The sequence below is a fragment of the Megascapheus bottae genome, chromosome 9 (assembly GCF_031878675.1).
Source record: "Megascapheus bottae isolate mThoBot1 chromosome 9, mThoBot2.hap1, whole genome shotgun sequence".
NCBI classification, from domain to species: Eukaryota; Metazoa; Chordata; class Mammalia; order Rodentia; family Geomyidae; genus Megascapheus; species Megascapheus bottae.
Window position 1 is genome coordinate 38,797,774 of NC_143517.1, and position 21,724 is coordinate 38,819,497.

Genomic DNA, 21,724 nt, shown 5'->3' on the forward strand with positions numbered 1-21,724 from the left:
GTTTGAACTCAGGGCCTTGCAGTTGCTAGGCAGATATTCTACCACTTAAGCCATGACCCTAGCACTTTTTGATTTTTTTTTTTTTGCCTAGGGTGGCCTGGAACTGTGATGTTCCTAATGCTACTCACGTAGCTGAGACAAGAAGCACATACTGCTACACCTTCCATATTTGTTGAGATGGAAGCTCAATAATTGTTTGCCTACGTGAACATGATCCTCCTGATTTCAACCTCCAAAGTAGCTCACCTGGTCATCACTTCATTTCCTTAAATTCTTTTTTTGTTGTTGTTGTTTTTCAGTCCTGGTACTTGAACTCGGGCCTGGAACTGTCTCTGGGCTTTCTCAAGGCTAGTGCTCTACCACTTGAGCCACAGCACAACTTCTGGCTTTTTCTATGTATGTGGTACTGAGGAATTGAACCCAGGTCTTCATGCATGCTAGGCAAGCACTCTGCCACTAGGCCATGCTCCTGGCCTCATTCCTTAAATTCTTACAACTACTCAGTGAAGTGAGTGGGTCGACTGCCACATATTTTTTTCTTTTTTTGAATTACAAAGGATTTTCAAGCTCTCAGTGCCTGTTTTGTCATCTACCCAATGAGTGTGACACTTACAGTTTTTTGGTTTGTTTTTTTTTTCCCCTCAATAGCTTGTTCTGAAAATGAAATCAAGCCATCGTGATGAATGTGCTCTGGAAGATTATAGATCATCCTAGGAATGTCAGGTTTTATGTTGAACTTATTTCTGGATCTTTTCAGGCCATCTGTGGGTCTTTGGTTTCAAGAAACACACTGGAGACCCTCCTAGCCCCCAGTGCTATAAGAAAGTGACAAACGGTGGCTTCCTGCCGGCTACTAGAGGTGTTGACTTGGGACGTTGCAGTGACGAGGTGTGTGTCCTGGCATCCAGTGACCACAGCCTGGAAAGCTGACCTGGATAGGATGACCTCATGTGCCTTTCCCACTTCTCATTTTATGACTGGCTTCACTGTTTCATTTTTGGCTTTCTCTCTCAGCCAGTCTTTTTTCTTGCAGCTGTAGTGTCTGGGATTTAGGGCAATCATTTGGGATCACTTTTCTAATCCTTTCTAAATCCTCATTTAGTCTGAGAATGAGGAGGAGAAGGTGAGGGAAAGAAGATCAGCTTCAGCTAAAAGCAGTGTGTTACTGTACTTTCTGCTACTCTATACCTGTGGTTGGGTAACTTTAGTAAGAAAGTAGGTTCATTTGACTCAAAATTCCAAGCCAGGGTAGAGAAGAAACATCTGGTACTGATTTTCTTCCTGGCAGATTTAGTTCCAAGGTGGCACTAAGCATCAAATGGTAACACACACACACACACACACGCACGCACACACACACACACACACACACACACACACACACACACACACACACACACACACACACACACCAAACCAGGGAACCTGTGTGGATGTCTCTTCCTGCTCCTCCCATCTCTCTTTTAAAAAATTTTTTATTGTAATTAATAGAAGGATTACATTATATTCACCAGATAGAAAGTGCATTACTTAACAATCATTGCTACCCTTTCTCATGTTTTTGTCCCTATTTTCCTCCCCCATCCCATCTTTTATAAAAAGTTACTAGCATTCAATCTTGGGGGCTCTACCCTCAAATCTAATCATGAGAGCTCACCTCCCAACACCACGGTTAGATTAAGCGTCTACTCTCTTGATGCCTCTCAGTGGAGCTGACATTTCGGTATCTCAACCTTGAAGTGAGGGAAAAATGGAGGAGCATTCAACAATACCCAAACCATACTCAAACCGTACATCACCCACCCGAGCCTCTCATCCGAGCAGTGTCGTCTTTATTCTGGAAGCCAAAAGATGAGCTTTGTCAACAGAGGTGGGACTTCCTGTTCTGCTCAAGGCCTAGTGAGGCCATCATGATAGAGAGGGAGAGAAAGGGTGCACAGCTAGTTGTCCTCTGATGCACTCATCCATTTCTACTACCTCCCATCTCCCAGGTCAAGTCTGAGTCCTCGCAACCAGGTGGTGCCACCATAGTACCCATCGCTTTGATGTGTGGGCCATATTCCTTCACACACCAGACAACTGAGTGTGTGTGTGCTGGGGATGGCCTCACAAGTTAAGCACACATTCCACCACATTCTATCCTCAGTGTAGGACCCAGTTGATGGCTCACCACACTGTGCCACTTACCTAGAAAAGATAGCAGTACATCATCAGATGCTAAGATACCCACTCCAGCATCTGGGACAACAGGAACCCATTTCTCAGCCTGAATTGAAAGGTCTTCTATAATTGGCTTAGCTTCTTCCCAGCTAATTCCTGTCTCTGCTTCTGGCTTTGCCTCAGATGCAGGATGTCACCATGCTCTGTTGACCACTGTATCCCACCAGAGGCACTCAACCCTTTGCCCTTCCTCCATCCAAACAAAGCAGCTCCTGCTTCAACTCCTTGCCCTTGGCCACTAACATTCCCATTCTCCACCACTGACTGTCAGAGTTGTAGTTCTATCCTAGTTAGTCCTTCTCTGTTGTGTTTGGTCATCTTCCCAGAGAGCGTTCTTTGACATTGGATCCTATCTATCCAATCCTGGGACCTGGGCTTGGGTGTGCTGTCCTTGAGCTCCTTTTGCTCAAGGATAGTGCTCTACCACAGCTGTGCTTCCACTTTTTCTGCGATTACTTGTAGATAAGAGTCTCAGAGACTTTCCTGTCCTGGCTGGCTTTGAACTGCAAACCTCATAGCTTAGCAGTCTGAGTAGTCAGAATTATAAGTGTGAATCACCAGCCTCTAGCTTCCATGAAATTCTTCTCTCCAATTAACACCAAAAAATTGGAAGTGGAGCGGTGTCCCAAGTGGTAGAGTGCTAGTCTTGAGCAAAAAAAAAAAAACGGATGGACTGTGCCCAGGCCCTGAGTTCAAGTTCTAGGGTCAGCACAAAAATGAATAAAAGAAAAGGAGAAAGAGAAAGAAAGGAAAGAAGGAAGGAAGGAGAGAGAGAGAGAGAGAGAGAGAGAGAGAGAGAGAGAGAGAGAGAGAGAGAGAGAGAGAGAGAACAAAACTTTATTGGCAACTTTCTAGAAACTAGAAAAGAAATATTGTTTGTAGTCAGGGGTCATGTTTCTCCATTCGTGCACGTAAACACTCGGATTACTTTCCCTCCATGTGGTGGGATACCTGATGAATTCTCTTGGTTTTTGTTTTGTTTTTGAGTTAGCAGTACTGGAGTTTGAAATGGGGCCCTTGTTAAGCAGTGCATTACTACTTGAACTATATCTCCTGCCTTTTTTTGACTCAATCATCTTTCAGATAGAATCTTGCTTGGGTAACTGTGATTACAAGTATGTACCACCAAGTCCAGCTCGTTAGTCAGGATGGGTTCTTGCTAACTCCCTGCCCAGGCTGGTCTATGGATCACGATCCCCAGAGAAGCCAGAATTACAGACATGAGCCACCTGACCATCCCAATTTATTGACATTTGAACAATGGTCATTAGTGTCAGGATTTCCGATACTTGCGCTTTCATGATGTCCATCCGGTCCTTTGTTCTTTCTCCAGAAAGCTCCTGTGAGAATAAGCGGGCAGACCTGGTCTTCATTATCGACAGTTCCCGCAGTGTCAACACCTATGACTATGCAAAGGTCAAGGAGTTCATCGTGGACATCTTGCAGTTCCTGGACGTGGGTCCTGACGTGACCCGCGTGGGCCTGCTCCAGTACGGCAGCACGGTCAAGAACGAGTTCTCCCTGAAGACCTTCAAGAGGAAGTCGGAGGTGGAGCGAGCTGTCAAGAGGATGAGGCATCTGTCCACAGGCACCATGACAGGGCTGGCCATCCAGTACGCCTTGAACATCGCCTTCTCCGAGGCAGAGGGCGCCCGGCCGCTGCGGGACAATGTGCCCCGGGTCATGATGATCGTGACGGATGGGAGGCCACAGGATTCGGTGGCTGAGGTGGCTGCCAAGGCTCGGGACACAGGCATCCTGATCTTTGCCATTGGCGTGGGCCAAGTGGACCTCAACACGCTGAAGGCCATTGGGAGTGAGCCCCATGAGGACCACGTCTTCCTGGTGGCCAACTTCAGCCAGATCGAGTCGCTAACCTCCGTGTTCCAGAACAAGCTGTGCAGTAAGTCCTGCCCTCTGTGGCTTGCTTAGGGGTGCCAAGTGGATGTGAGCATTCATCTCCCAAGGGTTCCTTCTGTGCTGCCGCCTCCCAGGGGCTGTGCCAGAGATGAGGGTGGTGAGCAGGGAGACTCAACACACACCAGAATAGATGCACCAAACTTTCAGGACTTAGTCTTTGGCCCAGGAGATGAATAGTAAGCATGCCAGTTATAGGAATGTGAAGTAACTTCCATTGTAACAGTATCAGAGGAGGACTGAGGACATGGATCATGCAGTCAGGGCCTAACTTGAGTGCCCAGGAGCTAAGAAAGATGTTCCTAGAGAAAAGATTGTTAAAAGCAAAACTGAGGCTGAGCATCATGGAATTCCAGCTGCTCAAAAAGTAGAGATTGGGAAGGAGAATCAACATTTGAGGCCAGTCTGACTGAGCAAAAAGTTCTTAACTCTCCGCCTCAAGAAATAAGCCAGTCACGGTGATGATCACACACCTGGTCCCAGCTATATGGAAAGTATAGTTAGGAGGGTCACAGCCTGAGGCCAGTGATGGACACAAAGTGCAGATTATTTTTCCTATCTGAAAAATAACCAGAGGTGGGGCTCGGAGCATGGCTCAAGTATTATATCATCTTCCTAGAAAACTTAGGGCCCTGAGCTAAAAATCCAATACTAGGGGGGGAAAAGGCAGAATGAGTAAGAAGAGACAGCTTTTGTGCAGTCTGGCACTCCCTAAGTTGGAATTTAGGGGTTGGGGTGGAGATAGGACTGGAATGCAGCACATACAGTGTGGGCTCCTCACAGATGGCGTGTATATCGGGTATTTTTGGCCTGAGATGCTGCTGACAGTGTTTTCTCAAAGAAATTCAGTATGTAGAGAGGGTGAGATTGGGGGCATGGTACACCCGCTCACCCCCTCCTCCAGTATGGCAGGCATCTCTGCACACCCCCAGCTCCTTCTGAAAGAAGGCCCCTCCCCATTTTCGAGTTGCATTTTCTATGTTCTTCCATCTTTTGCTTTCCAACCCTTGGTCCATGTGGCTGTTTCTCCCTTGCATCCTACACTCTTCCTGTGACCTTCAACGCTAGCTCTGCCTCTACTTTTCTTAGCAGTTCAACTTGGTTTCTCTGTCTCCTGCCTTCTCTCGCTGGGAGGGTAGGGGCCAAGGGTGCCAACCCAGACTCCACTCTCAATTCTACCACTAAAAAATGGGCAGCCTGACACAGTAAACCCTGTTCTGTCCTACCTTACCCACCTCAGTAAGCCTCAGAGCCTTCAGCCACTATGTTTCCTCAATGGGGAAATAAAGGAAATTTTTTTTTATGCCAGTCATGGGGCTTGATCTCAGTGTCTGGTGCTTCTGTGCTCAAAGCTAGTGCTCTATCACTTGAACCACAGCTCTACTTCTGACTTTTTTTTTTGCCAGCCCTGGGGCTTGAACTCAGATCCTGGGCACTGTCCTTGTTTTTGCTTAAAGCTAGCACTCTGCCACTTGAGCCACAGTATCACTTCTGCCTTTTTCTGAGTATGTGATATTGATTAATCAAACCCAGGGCTTCGTGCATGCTAGGCTAGCACTCTACCACTAGGCTATGCTTCCAGCCCTTCCACTTATGACTTTTTGGCGATAAATTGGAAATAAAAACTCTTGTGGACTTTCCTGCCTGGGCTGAGATCCTCAGATCTCAGCCTCTTGGGTAGTTAGGAATACAGGTGTAAGCCACTGTCACCTGGCAGGAATATTGTGTGTGTATGTGTGTGTGTGTGTGTGTGTGTGTGCGCGCGTATGTGTGTGTGCACGTATTGGTCATAAGGCTTAAACTCAGTGCCTGGGCACTATCCCTGAGCTCTTTTGCTCAACACTAGTGCTGTACCACATTGAACCACAGTTCGACTTCCAGATTTGGGGTGGTTAATTGGAGATAAAAATCTCACTGGGGGGCTAGGAGCTTGACCTAGTGGTAGAGTGCTCGCCTACCATGCATGAAACCCTGGGTTCAATTCCTCAGTTACCACATACACGAGGAAAAAAAATCTCACTGCGCCTTTTCTGCCCAGAGTAGCTTTGAACTGCAATCCTCAGATCTCAGCCTCCTGAGTATCTAGGATTACAAGCATGAGCCACCCACACCTGTTGTTGTTGTCAGTTGTGGAGCTGTTAGTAGAGCTGTGGCTTAAATGGTAGAGCAGCACTCTTAAGCAAATAAAACTCAAGGGCTGCACCCAGGACCCGAGTTCGAGCCCCACTACACACACACACACACACACACACACACACACACCCAAGGCTAACCTCAAAAAAGCAGAGCCCTATTTTCTGTTGGCCAAAGAGTTCTTTTCTAAAAAAATCAATGCTATGAAGGAAAAATAATTTTTCCTTGCAGGAACATTTCCCTGGTGCCATTCTTCTGGCCCTGCACTAGAGCCTGAGTCAACTGGAAACTCAGTCAGGATGACATGCTGCAAAAGGTTTTAGGGTTTATGAGTTGAAACAACTTCTGCAGGATTTATGCTTCCCCTTGCCTGCAAATATTAAGAATAGAAGCTGATCCTATAACACTTTTGACCATTTGTTGGTGCATTGTTGATACATAGTAGAAAATTTTAATGGAAAAGCACCCTAAAGCTATCAGCACATGGAAAAGTAGACGAGAAAGCAGAGGAACAACAACCCTCCACATTGTGCAAAGAGGAAGCTTCTCGGGGGGCTTTAGGGCAAGACAGCAAAATTAAAAGGCTGGGGCTTTTAAGCTGTGTCTTAGTGGTAGAGTGCTTGCCTAGCATGAATGAAGCCCTGGGTTTGATTCCTCAGTACCACACGAACAGAAAAAGCCAGAAGTGGCACTGTGGCTCAAGTGATAGAGTGCTAGCCTTGAGCAAAAGAAGCTCAAGGACAGTGCGTAGGCCCAGACTTCAAGCCTCAGGACTCGCAAAAAATAAAGAAATAAATAATTTTAAATATGGGGCTATTGGTGGTTTTTCTCCTCTATGATGTTTGTTGTACTCTAGAAGCAGATAGGACAACCTTGGTGTTACCCCATTCGCTTGTGTGGACCGAGCAATGACTCACCTAACTATAGGAGACATAGTTGCCTGCTGGGCAGTGCCAGGCTCTTCCAGGCAGTCTCATTAACCATCTTGAAAAGTTGAAGAGGCCCCAGAGCCTTTTCATCTCCACAGTGTGATAAAGACCGCAATAACTAACATCTATTAAGCACTTTCCTTTTGCATCTGTATTCCAGCCAGTACCACTGCTCCCTCGCACAGTTTAGCAGGCTTGTCCAGTAAGTCAGCCATGAGCATGTAGGACCAGGGTACAGAAATCTAGGCAAAAGTATGTTATTTCATTCATTCATCCATTCATTTGGTTGTGGTGCTTGAGCTCGGGGCTTGGGCACTGTCCTTGAGCTCTTTTTGCTCAAGGCTAGTGCTCTACCACTTTGAATCACAGCTTGACTACCAGTTTTCTAGTGGGTAGTTAGAGAGAAGAGTTTCATGGACTTTTTGTCTGGCTGGCTTTAAACCAGGATCCTCAGATCTCAGCCTCCTGAGTAACTAGCATTGCAGATGTGAACCACTGCTGCCTGGCCTTACTTATTTTTTAATCCAAAACCTAGTCCTGACTCTCTCAGTTGATTTCACTACCCAGTAGGAAGCTCCCCCACCTTTTTTTTTTTTTATCAGTCCTGGGGCTTGAACTCAGGGCCTGAGCACTGTCCTTGGGCATTCTCAAGGCTAGAGGTCTGCCACTTGAGCCACAGCACCACTTCTGACTTTTTCTGTGAATGTGGTACCAACGAATCAAACCTGAGTATTTGTGCATGCTAGATAAGCATTCTACCACTAGGCCAAACTCCCAGCCCAGGAGGCTTCTTCTTGATTCACCCTTTGAAATGTATTCAGAGAACTAGTCCTAGGGAATGGAGGTGCTCTGTCCCTAGGAAGGACAGGCTGTCAAGGAGGAGAGCTGATGACACAGTATTGTAGGGAGCACTGAACACCGAGGCTGGATGTGTAGGCTGCAGGAGACAGGGGGTGGCCAGGTGTGATCATGCAATAAGGAATCAATTAGGCTCTGGACACAAATATGTCTGGGTGAGCCCTGGCTTTGACTGTTGTTGGCTGAGTGGCCCTGAGCCTGGGCACAGCAGCAGTAGCGTTATACTGACTGGCAGTAAGTGACTTCCCACACCAACCACAGCAAAGGGAAATCCTGAAGTCCTGTTCTCAGCCTCCCCTGGAGACCACCAAAGGGACTTGGGCCCCAGATATCCTGTAAATTGAGGTTCTGCCTAGAAAAATGACTAAGCTCCCCACATCCAGGGTTCTACTTTTTCATCCGTGAGAGAGGACAGTGCTCTTTGCATTCTGATGACTCATTGCAAGTTGGGCGAGGCTGCTTTCAATGAATATGTGGATGCCTGCTTTATTACCTTTGATTGGCATTTTGGACCCAGGAACAAGGCTATTGTAGCCTAATAGTCCCCCTCCGTTGGAGGCCCTAATAGTGCTTGGGAAACACACCTTTCATCAACTGGCCTGGGCAAAGTCTACTCTTATTGCACCCCTTTGAGGCCAAGTTGGACAAGCCAGCTTCATTTACTCAGAAATTTTTTTCTTTCAGGACTCATAGTTAACCCACCATAGTGAATATTCTTTTAGTCCTTCATATATTTGTTTTTTTTTTTTTAAATTAAGCCTAGCATTGTGCCACATGTTTGTAATCCCAATACTCAGGGACCTAAGACAGGAAGCTCACAAGTTCCAGGCCAGATTGGGTCTTGTCTCAAAGTAGGAAAATTATCTTCATATTTCCTGGCCCAAAAATACAGTATTGCTTGGTTCTGGTGACTCATGCTTATAATCCTAGCAACTCCTGAGGCTGACCCACAAAAAAATGTGTAAGACTTTTTCTCCAGTTAACCAGCAAAATAAACCAGCCTGGGAGTTGTGACTTAAATGGTAGACTGTTAGAGAGAGGGTCAAGTGTATTTTAACATCTCTGAAATTGAAGTACATTATAGAGCCTATGAAATACAGTCCATGACCCAGATGCCAGTGGCTTATATTTGGAATCCTAATTACTTGGGAGACTAAGATTGGGAGAATTGCAGTTTGAGGCCAGACGTGGCAGTGAAGTCCATGAGGCAGCAGCTCAGTGGAAGAAGCTGGTTATAGTAACTCAAGCCTGTCATTTGGCTCAGCTGTGCAGTAGAAATAACCAGTGCAGAAATAGCTGGCGGCAGCAGTAAAGCACCTGACTAAAGAATGTGAGGCCCCCTGAGTTCAAACCACAGTACTACCAAAACAAAACCAAGCACCCCTGTCCATGTATGAACCGTAGATGTTGAGATTGGTGTTGAGTGAAAAAAGCAACATAGACAAGATGAAAATAATCTGTCAAATTAAATACCATCATACTCTTCCTTTGCTATAAAGCAGTTAATATGCAGCTGGGTGCTAGTGGCTCAGACTCAGGAGACTGATGTCTTAGGACTGTAGTTCAAAGCCAGCCTGAGCAGGAAAATCTGTGTGAGTGTTATCGTCAATTAACTTCCCAAAAAGCTGGAAGTGGAACTGTGGAAAGGAAGTGGTAGAATGCTAGGCTTGAGCTTAAAAGCTCAGGGACAGCACCCAGGCTCAGAGTTCAAGCCCCAGAACCAGAACAAAACAGTTACCAAGCATTGAGTGTCCAATACTGGACGGTGACTGTGTTGGCAGTATGGTTAACTGAACCCTCACAAGGCTTTTCCAGGGAGGTTAGTGCTATTTGCATTCTTATTTTGTATAAAAATGCTAAGAAAATTTCTAAAAGTCTCCCTCCACTCCCCAAAAGATGTATATTTCAGACTATAGGGAAAGTGACTGATTGGGTTTAATTCACAAATTTTCCTAATGTTATTTATGTCCATAAAGGAGCTAAAAGACATAAACTCAGAACGGTGCATTCTAAATTGTACTGCTGTAAAACCCAGCAGTTTTATATTCTTCTGCTTCATTTATTGCTCTCAATATTTCTTATTTGATACAAGGAGATGTACTCTTAAGAGGGATGTCACCAGCTAACTATTCCCAAGTGCATGATGAATGGGGTGGTTCTTGCCCTCCTTGTTTGAGCTTCAAAAACTATTTTCTGCCTAGAGACATGGTCTGTGTTGATGAGAATGCTTTCATAACTGCCTCTGTTTGCATGGATGCTTGTTCATTTTAAATATGTTCACAGTGGATTCTATTGAGTAAGTTGTAAATTACAGTGTAGAGAACAGACTAGCCATTGGTAGTTCAGAGCTGTAATCATAGCTACTCAGAAGTTTAAGATCCATAGATCTGGGTTGCAAGCCAGCCCTGAGACTCTTTATCTCCAATTAACCACCAGAAAGCTAAAAGTGGAACTCAAGTAGTAGAGCACCAGCCTTAAGACAGCTTAGGGATAGCACCAAGCCCTAAGTTCAAACCCCAGGACCAGCACACACACACACACACACACACACACACACACACACACAGTAGAAAACAATGAGAATGTTATGAGCTCTAGACAGACTTATGCAAGAACAGATGTATCTGAAAGCTAAGATAACTCAGAAACTAAATGCAGAAGCACTTTAAACTGAGACATAAAAGTTATATCAACATGAAACATGCATGCATTTACTGCACTTTTATATATTTGCATATTTAAAAAATGACATCATTCTTCAGACTTATGATCTTGGGCAACTTTTTTTTTTTTTTTTTGGTGGGTCATGGAGCTTGAATTCAGCCTGAGTACTGTTCCTGAGCTCTTCAGCTCAAGGCTACTACCCTACCCTTGAGCCAACACCCACTTCCGATTTTCTAGAGGTTAATTGGAGATAAGACTCAGGTTATTTTGTGCCTGGGCTGCCTTTGAACCTTGATGCTCAGATCTCAGCCTCCTGAGTAGCTAGGATTACAGGCGTGAGCCACCTCGCCCAGCCTGTTGGTTCTTTAGCTAGTAGATTGTCTCTCTAGTCCATTGCTGCCTATGCATGAAGTCTAGCTCCTTCTCATGTCAGGGAACTTCCTGATTCCCCCACTTGCCAAGTGAGATCATTAAGTTGAATTGGGAATTCCTGTTTTCGTAGAGAACAATTTAGTAAGGATCAGCCTAACACCAATCCTCTTTGATCCTTCATGGCCCTTTGTCTGTATGTTGCGGATGCTGTTTATCTGGACCTGTCTTGTCTGTCTGAGACCCTAGGTCCCTTTTTTACCTGGAGACTGCAGCATGGTTCTCGTTAGGTCTTCCTTCTCCTGAGAGCAAGGCTCAGTGTTTGCTGGGTGCGATGACGTTAGGGAAAGACATCCTTGTGTGCTGACTCTCTGTGTCTTCCCTTTCAGAGGTTCACATGTGCAGCATCCTGGGCCACAACTGTGCTCACTTCTGTATCAACACCCCTGGATCCTATGTCTGCAGGTGCAAACAAGGGTATATTCTCAACTTGGATCAGAAGACTTGCAGAAGTAAGCTTGCTTTGCTGATGTATCTGTGTTCTTTGCCCTGTCTTCTTTGATCTGGGCCCATTTTGTTCATTTGTAGTTTTTCACCTGTGTATTATTTTCCTGAGGGCTAAAACAAAGTTTTGTATTTTGTGTTGAACCCCAGCTCTTGTTGTACCACACCAGTATCTCAGCCAGTAGACCTGGCACACAGTAGGTCATCAGACAATGTGAAAAGATTGGGGTGGGGGGAGTACTTTCTCAGAAGTAGGCTTTTTACATGGTGAATGGGCCTCCACTTTCTAATTAATATTTTACTATTATTATGTAATTGTACAAAAGGGTTACAATTCTATAAGTCATACAGTGGTTCTTGGTCAATGTCCCCCTTTTTTTCCTTCCTTCTCCATTTCCCTATCCCATCTCTACCCTCAAGTTACCTAGCTCAGCTGGGTGTTTGCCTAGCAAACACTTGATTCTTTGTTATCACATATGTCCATACAGGAAGTGGTGCTGTGGCTCAAGTGGTAGAGAGCTAGCCTTGAGAAAGCTCAAGGACAATGCTCAGGCCCTGAGTTCAAGCCCAAGGACCAGCAAAAAAAAGTTACATAGCTCATTTTTTACACAATGTATATTGAATGTGATGACTACATTTGTTCACACTTCCTCCCTCCACTGTGCCCCCTCTTTTTCATCCTCTGAAAAAACATTTCCATTTCCTGATGTTTGTTTTTATAAACAGTTCATTAGGTACTGGTGGTTTATGCCTATAATTGTAGCTACTCAGGAGGCTGAAATCTGAGGATTGTGTTTCAAGACAAGCCTGGGCAGGAAAGTATATGAGACTCTTCAATTAACTGTTTCAAAAATGCCATAAGTGGAGCTGTGGCTCAAGTGGTAGCCTTGAGTGGCTCTACTGTTAGCCTTGAGCATAAAACACAAGGAGAGTACCCAGGCCCTGAGTTCAAGCCCAAAGACTGACACTAAAAAATAAGCAAACAGTACATTAGTTGTTTAGAGGAGTTACATCTTTGGATTTCTTTCCTAAGTAAACCCTCCTCTTTAGTCAGTTTGTGTGTAAGCATTGATCCCTGTATATGTTAATCATGTATAGTTGTATTTTAGGTCTAGCTTCCACATAGGAGAGAAAATATAGGCTATTTGTCTCTCTAAGCCTGGCTTACTTCACTGAAATGTGATTTGTTCTAGGTCTATCCATTTCTCTGCAAATGACATATTATTCTTTCAAATGGATGAGTACAGTTTCATTGTGTATAGGTACCACATCCACATTTTCTTTTTTGTTGTTGTTGTTTTTAATGCACTGTATGAAGTTTTTTTTTCCATTTTTCCTTTGGGTTACTTCCTATAGGTACTATTTTTGATTCTGGTACCCTGCGTTTTGTATATGTTATTTTGAATTGGGGAAGAGAATGGGAATTACTAAAAGATGAAAAAGGACAAAGGATGAACTAATGCAACAGTTACTTATTCCCAAGACACTGGGTTGGAAATGAACTTTGCAACATGGGAGGGGGGTAGTCAGTGGGGTGAGAGATAGTGGGAGAAAAATGAGGGAGGGGTGACAGTGTTCAGTAAGAAATGGTACCACATTTTCTTTTTCTTTTTTTGCATTTTTTTATTGTAATTAGTAAAAGGGTTACATGATATTTGCCAGATAGAAGGTGCATTAATTCACATACATTGATACCCTTTCACATGTCTTGGTACCCATGGTACCACATTTTCTTATCCATTCATCTGTTACAGGCATCTGGGCTGTTTCCATAACTTCACTATTGGAAATAGTGCCATGATGAACATGGATGTGCAAGTGTCTTTACCATTCCTGACTTGTACCACCAAGAATGGTAGTAAGGCTGGTTCACAGGGTAGTTCTATGTTTAGCTTGTAGGATTTTTTTTGTATGTGTATTGTATTTTATTTTATTGTATTTCAGTACTAGGATTTGAACTCAAGGCCTTGTGCTTACTAGGCAGGTAGTTTACTGCTGAGCCACACCTTTCACCCCTGTGTTTCCTTTTGTGAGGAACATTCAAACACCTTCCCAGAGTTCTTGTACTAGTTTACATTATCACCAACAGTGTAATAGATCCCTTTCTCTCCCATCTCCCCCACATCCCCCCACACAATTTGTTATTGTTCAAACCCTTGATGCCAGCCATTCTTACTGGAGTGGGATAGAATCTCATGTCATTTTGTTTTGCATTTCCTTTATGGTCAGGATGTTGAGCATTTATTTCCTGATGTGTTTATTGGACACTTTTAAGTTTCTCTTTTGGGAACTATTGGAGTTTGAACTCAGGGCTTTGCATTTACTAGTCAGGGCACTCCAGCACCTTTACTTGTTTGCTTTAGTTGTTTTTCACATAGAATGTCTCATTTTTGTTCTGACTGGTATGGACCACAGTCCTCCCATTTTTCCTTCTTGAGCAACTGAGATGACAGGCACATGCCATTGTATCCAAGTCTTTTTTTTTTTTTTAATTGAGATGTGGTCCCTTCTGTTAGACTGGTCCCAAACCATAGTCCTTTTACTCTCCATCTTCTAGTAGCTACTATATTATAGGTGTGAACCACTATGCCTGGCTCTAAGTTTCTTCTTTATGTGGATCTACTAGAGAACCTTTGTAACTACTGTTTATTAACAGTACCCCAAGGAGTTGTGTCTATCTTTCATTCTCTTTTCTAAAGCATGGACTTAAGATGAGTTATTCACCTCAGCTGGGAGTGATTACTCCCGTTTCTGTTTTAGAGGTATGCAGGGATCTGGTTGCTTTGGTAAGGGATACTTTATTGGTCTCCTAAATTTAACAAAAAAGGCAAATAGATAGAAAATGGTAGAAAAAACATCATCCTTCTTTGGCCAAGCTCCAGAGACAACACATTATACAGGTATTTCAGCCAACACAAAGGAACTCACTCTTTAAAAGACAATTGTCCATACACTGAGTGTGTGTTCTTATTTAAAAAAAATAATTATGAGCATAACCACTAAACTAATCCAGACAACCAGGCCACCAGCACAAGGCCTGGGGAAGACCTGCCATGGGGGGGGGGGGCGGTGAGGGCAGTAGAACTCAGCTAATCTGACTTGTAGTTCATCCAATGCATCACAGTAATATTATACCTCAAGGCAAGTAATTAAGCATGATTGGGAAGCATTTTGCACAAGTGGCTGTAATTAGTATTGCACTCATAGCACCAAAACACATTTTCTATTTTTTTTCTCAGTTTTTAGTGTCAGGGTTCAGTGGTTGACTGACTATTTCTCGAGATCTGTGTGATTCCTTCCAATTCCATTCCATGGTTTCAGGCCTGCCAGGGTTCAGCTGCAGTACCAGAAGGGCTTTGAGGGGCAAGAGGATGATGAAGGAGACAGAGATGGCTGATGGCACAACTCTGTTGATTGTAGCAAAAACCTTAGCTATATACACTTTCTGTATTTGTCAAATGCTTGCATGATATTGTCCTAGGACCTACTGTGCTGAAAAGTGCAGATGTCACTCATCCGTCCTCATTTTATTTCAATCCATCCTTATCTACCAAACCTCCTTTAGTTAAAGTACATAAGCCCCCAGGCCCAAAAGGTAAAAAGAACACTTCCTCAAACCAAAAAGGGCAAGTACTTGCAGCTCTGAGGATTGGAGTCAATGGCTGTGGAGGCTTTGCTCACACTTTGCCAGCTCCTGGCACCCCAGGGTCTGCAACATGGTCCCTTCTGGACTCTGAGGCCCAGGGTGGTGTATGGTCTTGGGGTCCTTTCAGAACCCAGATTAAGCCAGGTTAATCCCAGATGAAGTGCAATTAGAATTATCCTCATCTCTTTCACTTGGAACATTTAGTACTTCTTCAGGTTCCATAACAGAAGCACTCACAGAAAATGCTCCTGGGCTTAGCAGACTTTGCAGAGGGCAGAGGGAGCCTGCTCTACTCCTTCCTGCTTGGTGAACATCCTGGTCTCCTCAGGTTCTCTCAGCTCCTACCATTGCCCACTCCCTTTCTGCTCTTCCTTCTTTGGAGCACAAGAAGTTCTTTTGCCTGCCTCGTGGTCCGGAGCTTGGTGGGGATCTGGGAAGCCTCCTGGGCCCATTTCCCCTATGCCTCAGACTTAGCCAGGTCAGAGGAATTCTGACACCATGAAACAAACCCTTCTGCTGATTTCATGAGCTGCACTGGCCAGTCTCTCTGTGTCCTTCATAGACCCTCTACCCAGGGCTGAGGCAAAGAAGAGTCTGAAGCAGAAACTGCTGGAAGAGCAAAGAGGTCCAGGTAGAGAGAGAGCAGACAGGGGCCCAGTGCAGTGGGCCTCAAACTTTAGGAACTAAGAATTAGCCAGGAAGCAGCTCCTGGGATCTCCTCAGAGGTTCTGATTTTCAAAACATTTCTGATCTACTGCTGCCACCATTGGTGGTTCCATAGCGTCCAACAGCAAGAGGACTTGGGAAAGGTCTGTAGGGACTTCGGCCTTCTCCCCACCAGCCCACAGTCGTGCTGAAAGCAGTGAACTATATGACCTTCAGCCCAAGAGTTAGCATATGCATTTCTCCTTCTGTGTCAGACACAGACCATGCTTAGGATGCCTCTGCATTTCTTGAGTTAGTATGCCAGTGGCCTGTGGGGAGAGTAGACCTTTATGGTTTGCAGATCTCTGTTTGGTCCTTGCCATTATCCTCTGATGGCTTTTCAACCAGACTTGCTTATTTAAACTTCCTGATTTGCAATTTCCTCACCCATTAAATGGGAAAGGTGGTAATTTTTCCACAATGAATACTTTCTTCATTAATATGTTCCTGTTTTAGCTCCCTGTGTTTGGACTATAGAAAGTTAAAACTCTGGGGGCCGGGAGTCTGGCCTAGTGGTTGAGTGGCTTCCCTACAATACACAAAGACCCGGGTTCGAGTCCTTCATACCACATTACATAGAAAAGGCTGGAAGTGGTGCTGTGGCTCAAGTGGTAGAGCTCTAACCTTGAGAAAGCCCAAGGACAGTGCTCAGGCCCTGAGTTCAAGCCCTAGGACTAGCAAAAGAAGAAAAAATCAAGAAAGCAAGTTAAAAGTCAGGTCTTGGGGCCGGGAGTTTGGCCTAGTGGTTAAAGTGCTTGCCTAGCATGCATGAAGACCCGGGTTCGATTCCTCGGTACCACATACATAGAAAAAAGCCGGAAGTGGTGCTGAGGCTCAAGTGGTAGAGCGCTAGCCTTGAGAAAGTCCAAGGACAGTGCTCAGGCCCTGAGCTCAAGCCCAGGACTGGCAAAAAAAAAAAAAAAAAAAAAAAAGTCAGGTCTTGGTAGACTTTTGTTTATAAGCTGCTTTCAGGGACCCAGCTCTGTTAAGAGCAGCAGAACTTGCCTGGGCCTGGGAAGGAAAGAGACCCAGTTATTTCCATTCTTGTTTCCTTCTCCTGGATGTAGCTGGATAATCTCCCAGATACAAAGGAATGTGGGTTATGCCTCTTCATTAGAAGTACCTCTTCTTCCCTAAGCAGTGCTCCCTATTCATTCATTCTCCCATAAACTCACTGATGGGTTCGGTGATTCTTTTTCATTGACCACATGCTTAAGCATGGAAGACCCCAGGCAGCATGCAAAACACTGGAAATTTAACAGTGAACAAAACAGCAAGACTTCTTTGTTTTTTGGTCAGGCCTGGAGCTTGATCTCAGGGCATGAGCACTGTCCTTGGGCTTTTTCCTCAAGGCTAGAGCTCTACCACTTGAGCCACAGCATCACTTCTGGCTTTTTGATGGATGTGATACCGAGGTATCAAACCCAGGTCCTTGTGCTTGCTAGGCAAGCACTCTACCACTAGGCCAAACTCCTAGCCCCTAAAATTCTTCTATTTTCAAGCTTGTATTCATACATGGGAGTGAATAAAATATATCACAAGCTACAATCACCAAAGCCCCTGGCTCAAGGTGTGGGGCCTGCGGTCACGCCTAACCACAGCCACTTTTCAAGTGCCAAATGCCAGGGGCTCCCTCTGAGTGCTTTAGATTGCTTGTGTCATTTAATTCACCCAGTGAGCTCTTAAAATAAGTCTTATCAGTCTTATTTTACAGACAAGGAAAATAAGGAACAATGGTCATAGTGGACCAAACCAACATATAACTCCTGTGCTAGCCTAATACTTAGCAATTATCTAGTATTATTTCATGTCCCCTGAGGGCCCCCAGATGTTAGCATGACAACCTGTACCTAGAAAACTTTCTCCACAGTTGGGCCTAGTGGTTCATACCTGTAATCCTAGCTATTTAGGAGGCTGAGATCTGAGGATCGTGGTTCAAAACCAGCCTGGCACTAAAGTCCATGAGACTCCTATCTCCAATTAATCACCAGAAAACTGGAAATGGTGTTGTGGCTTAAGGGGTAGGGCGATAGCCTTGAGCTGAAATGCTCAGGGACAGTGCCCAGGCCCAGGAGTCAAGTCCCATGATACACAGAAAAAAGAAAGAAAACTTTCTCTATACCCAGAAGTAACAGGTTTCATGGACCACAAATTCCAAGGAAGCACAGAACTAATTCACCAGGATAAGCACACATCTGACTGTGACAATCCCCTGGGTGACTGCCTTCATGTGTGTGCGTGTGCACACACACACAGACACTCTCTCTCTCTCTCTCTCTCTCTCTCTCTCTCTCTCTCTCTATATATATATATATATATATACATATGGAAAGTACACTTTCTATTTATGCTTTGCCTTTGCCTGTGTTGAGAGAGGAAGAAAAATCTCCTGACTCATAAATACTTTGGGTAACAATGGAAAGTGACATTCTGATCTAGCACCCTGTCCTACACAATCCCAGAATTTGGATCCCTCCCTTCTCGCATTCCAGATGGGCGACAGCTCTTGAGAACCAAGGCATATGTCACATAGCACCTGGATCAGTGATTGTACTGATATCTTGGTCTCTATCATTTCTGCCTCTGGTCCTATATTTGCCAATTGGAAGCCGTGTGCCTGAAAATTACCTCCTCATCCAAATAGAGAGAGGAATTCCTTCAATTGTTGAAAAGTGTTATTTTTCACCCACTCCATACACTCCTACTAATTTTCTTTTTCAGAAGAACTATAAAACCATCTTTAGGTGCTTAGGTTTTAGGACTCTAGTATCCAGGTAACCAACCCTCTGTGGTAAACCAGTTGTTTCAAAAGTGCCTGTGTGTCCAAAGACTAAATGAAGTATGTTGAAGAATTTTACCTTTACAATTCTTTTCAGATGCATAGTTTGGGATGTACCGGAGGTCAACATTATAGATTGCTTGTGCTTTTCAAAGCATCTTAACAATCCAGTATTGGTATGTGATCGATATAGAAAACCATTAGTATAGTTACAGAACAGTAGAAGTTTATGTTCTTCCTTTTCCCTCATTTTAAAAAAAGTGGGAGCTGGAAGTGTGTCTCAAGTGATAGCATGTATGAGTTCTTATCCCTTTAAAGTGGGGGAAAGACTATTTCCTGAAACCTGCCCTTTACATGCCCAGCTCCCTATCATTCCCTCCCCTTGAATTATATCTTTTAAATAAGGATGTTATCTTCTCTTTTAGAATATTTTATTTATCTGGAAACTAATAAATGTAACATTTATAAAACTTCATTTGGCAGAAATGTAAACTTCCTTGTATAGATTTTTCTCTCTCCCTTTTTATTTTGTCTCAAGAGTCATACCAAATGCATTTTATTGCTTTTATTCTTTGGAAATGTTCCTGACATTAATTTTCCTTAGCTATATAAGTGATTTAATAGCTTTTAGGTTAAAGCTAAGATAAAGAACATGACCTAGAAAAACAGTCACATGGAGTCAGAACAAGAAAGGGAAACAGCTAGCATTCTTCTTTTTAAAGTTTTTGTTTTTTAATTTTTTATTGTCAGGGTAAAGTATAGAGGGGTTACAGTTACAGGTAGTCGGTAGTAGGTGCATTACTTCTCACACATTAATACCCCTTCTCCTGTTTTTCTCCCCATTTCCCTCCCTTCTCCCAATCATCTTGTTTTCCCCTTCCCGTTCCTATTTCAAATAAACAAATAAAGGACCCGGGAGTTTAGCCTAGTGGTAGAGTGTTTGCCTAGCATGCATGAGGACCTGTGTTCGATTCCTCGGCACCACATACATAGAAAACAGTCAGGAATGGTGCTGTGGCTCAAGTGGTAGAGGTCTAGCCTTGAGAAAGCCCAAGGACAGTGCCTTGGCCCTGAGTTCAAGGCCCAGGACTGCCCCCTCCAAAAAAGCAAATAAAGATATATACAATATACCAGGTAACAAAGTCAAATACAATAACAATATGAGATTAATCAAAGAGCAAAAAAAGAAGAGAAGTAACAGTACTACAACAATCATACAAGATAAAGATCTTGTTTCCACATCCTAGAGATCCTTTCATTTAGTCTCATCCTATATGACATTATGTACCTATGTTTTGAGCTATTGTAATCCTCTGCTAAGAGAGTCCTAGGTGCGTACTAATTATTACAAATGAGGAAAACCATTGAGCCTATGTTCCTTTGGTGCGGCTTACTTCACTTAATATGATTTTTTCCAAGTTTTTATATTTCCTTACAAATGGGGCAATGTCATTCTTTCTGATGGCAGCATAGAATTCCATTGTGTATAAATACCACACCTTCTTGATCCAGTGATCTACTGAGGGGCATCTAGGTTGGTTCCATATCTTTGCTATGATAAAAGTGTGGCAGTGAACATTGTTTGTGCTAGTGGCTTTAGTATGTCCTTGTTTCTGCACAATTAAGTAAATGCCGAAGAGTGGGGTTGCTGGGTCATAGAGGAGCTCTGTGTTTAGTCTTTTGAGGAATTACCATACTGCTTTCCATAGTGGTTGAATGAGTTGACATTCCCATCAACAGTGTAGTAGTGATCCCTCCTGGCCACATCCCTGCCAGCATCTGTTGTTAATATATTTCTTGATTATGGCCATTCTAACTGGAGTGAGGTGGAATCTCAGAGTTTTTTTTTGATTCAGTTAGCATTCTTCTTGAATTTAAATGCAGACACATTTAAGTTGTATCAAGTAGAAACCTACAATACTATATTAAAAAGAAAGCAGCAAGGCCAAATGCAGTTTATCCCACTAACCTTGTCGTTAGTTTAACAGTCAAAAACAGTCAATGAGATGTGTGCCTGTAGCTTGTGTCTGTGATACTAGCCACTCAAGATTATGAGATCTGAAGATCATGGTTTGAAGCCAGCCGAAGCAGGAAAGTCTATGTAGGTGGTACCGAGGAATCAAACCTGGGTCTTTGTGCATGCTAGGCAAGTACTCTACCCCTAGGCCAAACTCCTGGCCCCCCAAGCAGGTAAGTCTATGAGACTCTTATCTCCAATTTTCAGCAAAAAAAGCTGTGGTTCAAGTGATAGAGTGTCCACCTAATATGGAAAATTAATTAGTAAAGCTATCTTCAATAGATTATATGATTGTAGAAAAACTAATGGAATCTTTTAAAAAAATCCTACTAAAATTAGAAAATTAAATGCTTTAATAAGGTTGCATGATAAAAGGCCAGTGTACAAAAATACTTCAATATATGTTTCTTTTTTTTCATATATTTTTATTGTAATTAACAGAAGGGTTACATTATATTTACCAGCTAGAAGGTGCATTACTACACACACATTGATACCCTTTCTCATGTCTTGGTCCCCAGTTCCCTCCCCACACACCCGCCCCTCATCTTGTTTTCCCCCCTTCCCTATCCTATTTCAAATAACCAAATAAGCATATATACACTGTATCAGATAACAAGGTAAAATACTCTAACAATATGAGATAACCAAGGGACAGCAAAAGAGATGAGAGATAACATAGTACAATAAGGACAACAATCACTCATTATATGGCTTTTGTTTCTATATCCTGAGGTCCTTTCATTTAGCCTCATCCTATATGGCCTTATATATTTAGGTTTTGCTCTATTGTAAATCTCTGCTATGAGAGCCCAAGGTTTCTACTGATTATGACAAATGAAGGAAACCAGTGAGCCTAAGTTCCTTTGAATCTGGTTTACTTCACTGTATATTTCTTTATACTGACATAAAATTGTTATTTTAAAATGCTATTAACAATAGCTAAAGTGTATAAATTAGGAGTGTTAGGCTAATAAAGCTAT

The 21,724-nt window shown here is 43.5% G+C and overlaps 1 protein-coding gene across 4 annotated transcripts in view; it reads left to right on the plus strand.

Annotated features, from left to right (window-relative positions):
- Positions 1-21,724, plus strand: part of Matn2 (matrilin 2) — a 124,831-nt gene that overhangs the window by 42,161 nt on the left and 60,946 nt on the right. For 3 of the 4 annotated variants that reach the window (XM_090339118.1, XM_090339117.1, XM_090339119.1), the window contains exons 3-4: positions 3,554-4,123; positions 11,480-11,602. In XM_090339118.1, coding sequence (XP_090195244.1) covers positions 3,554-4,123; positions 11,480-11,602 — 693 coding nt within the window. The remainder of the gene's footprint in view (positions 1-3,553; positions 4,124-11,479; positions 11,603-21,724) is intronic. The other variant, XM_090339120.1, reaches the window with a different exon arrangement.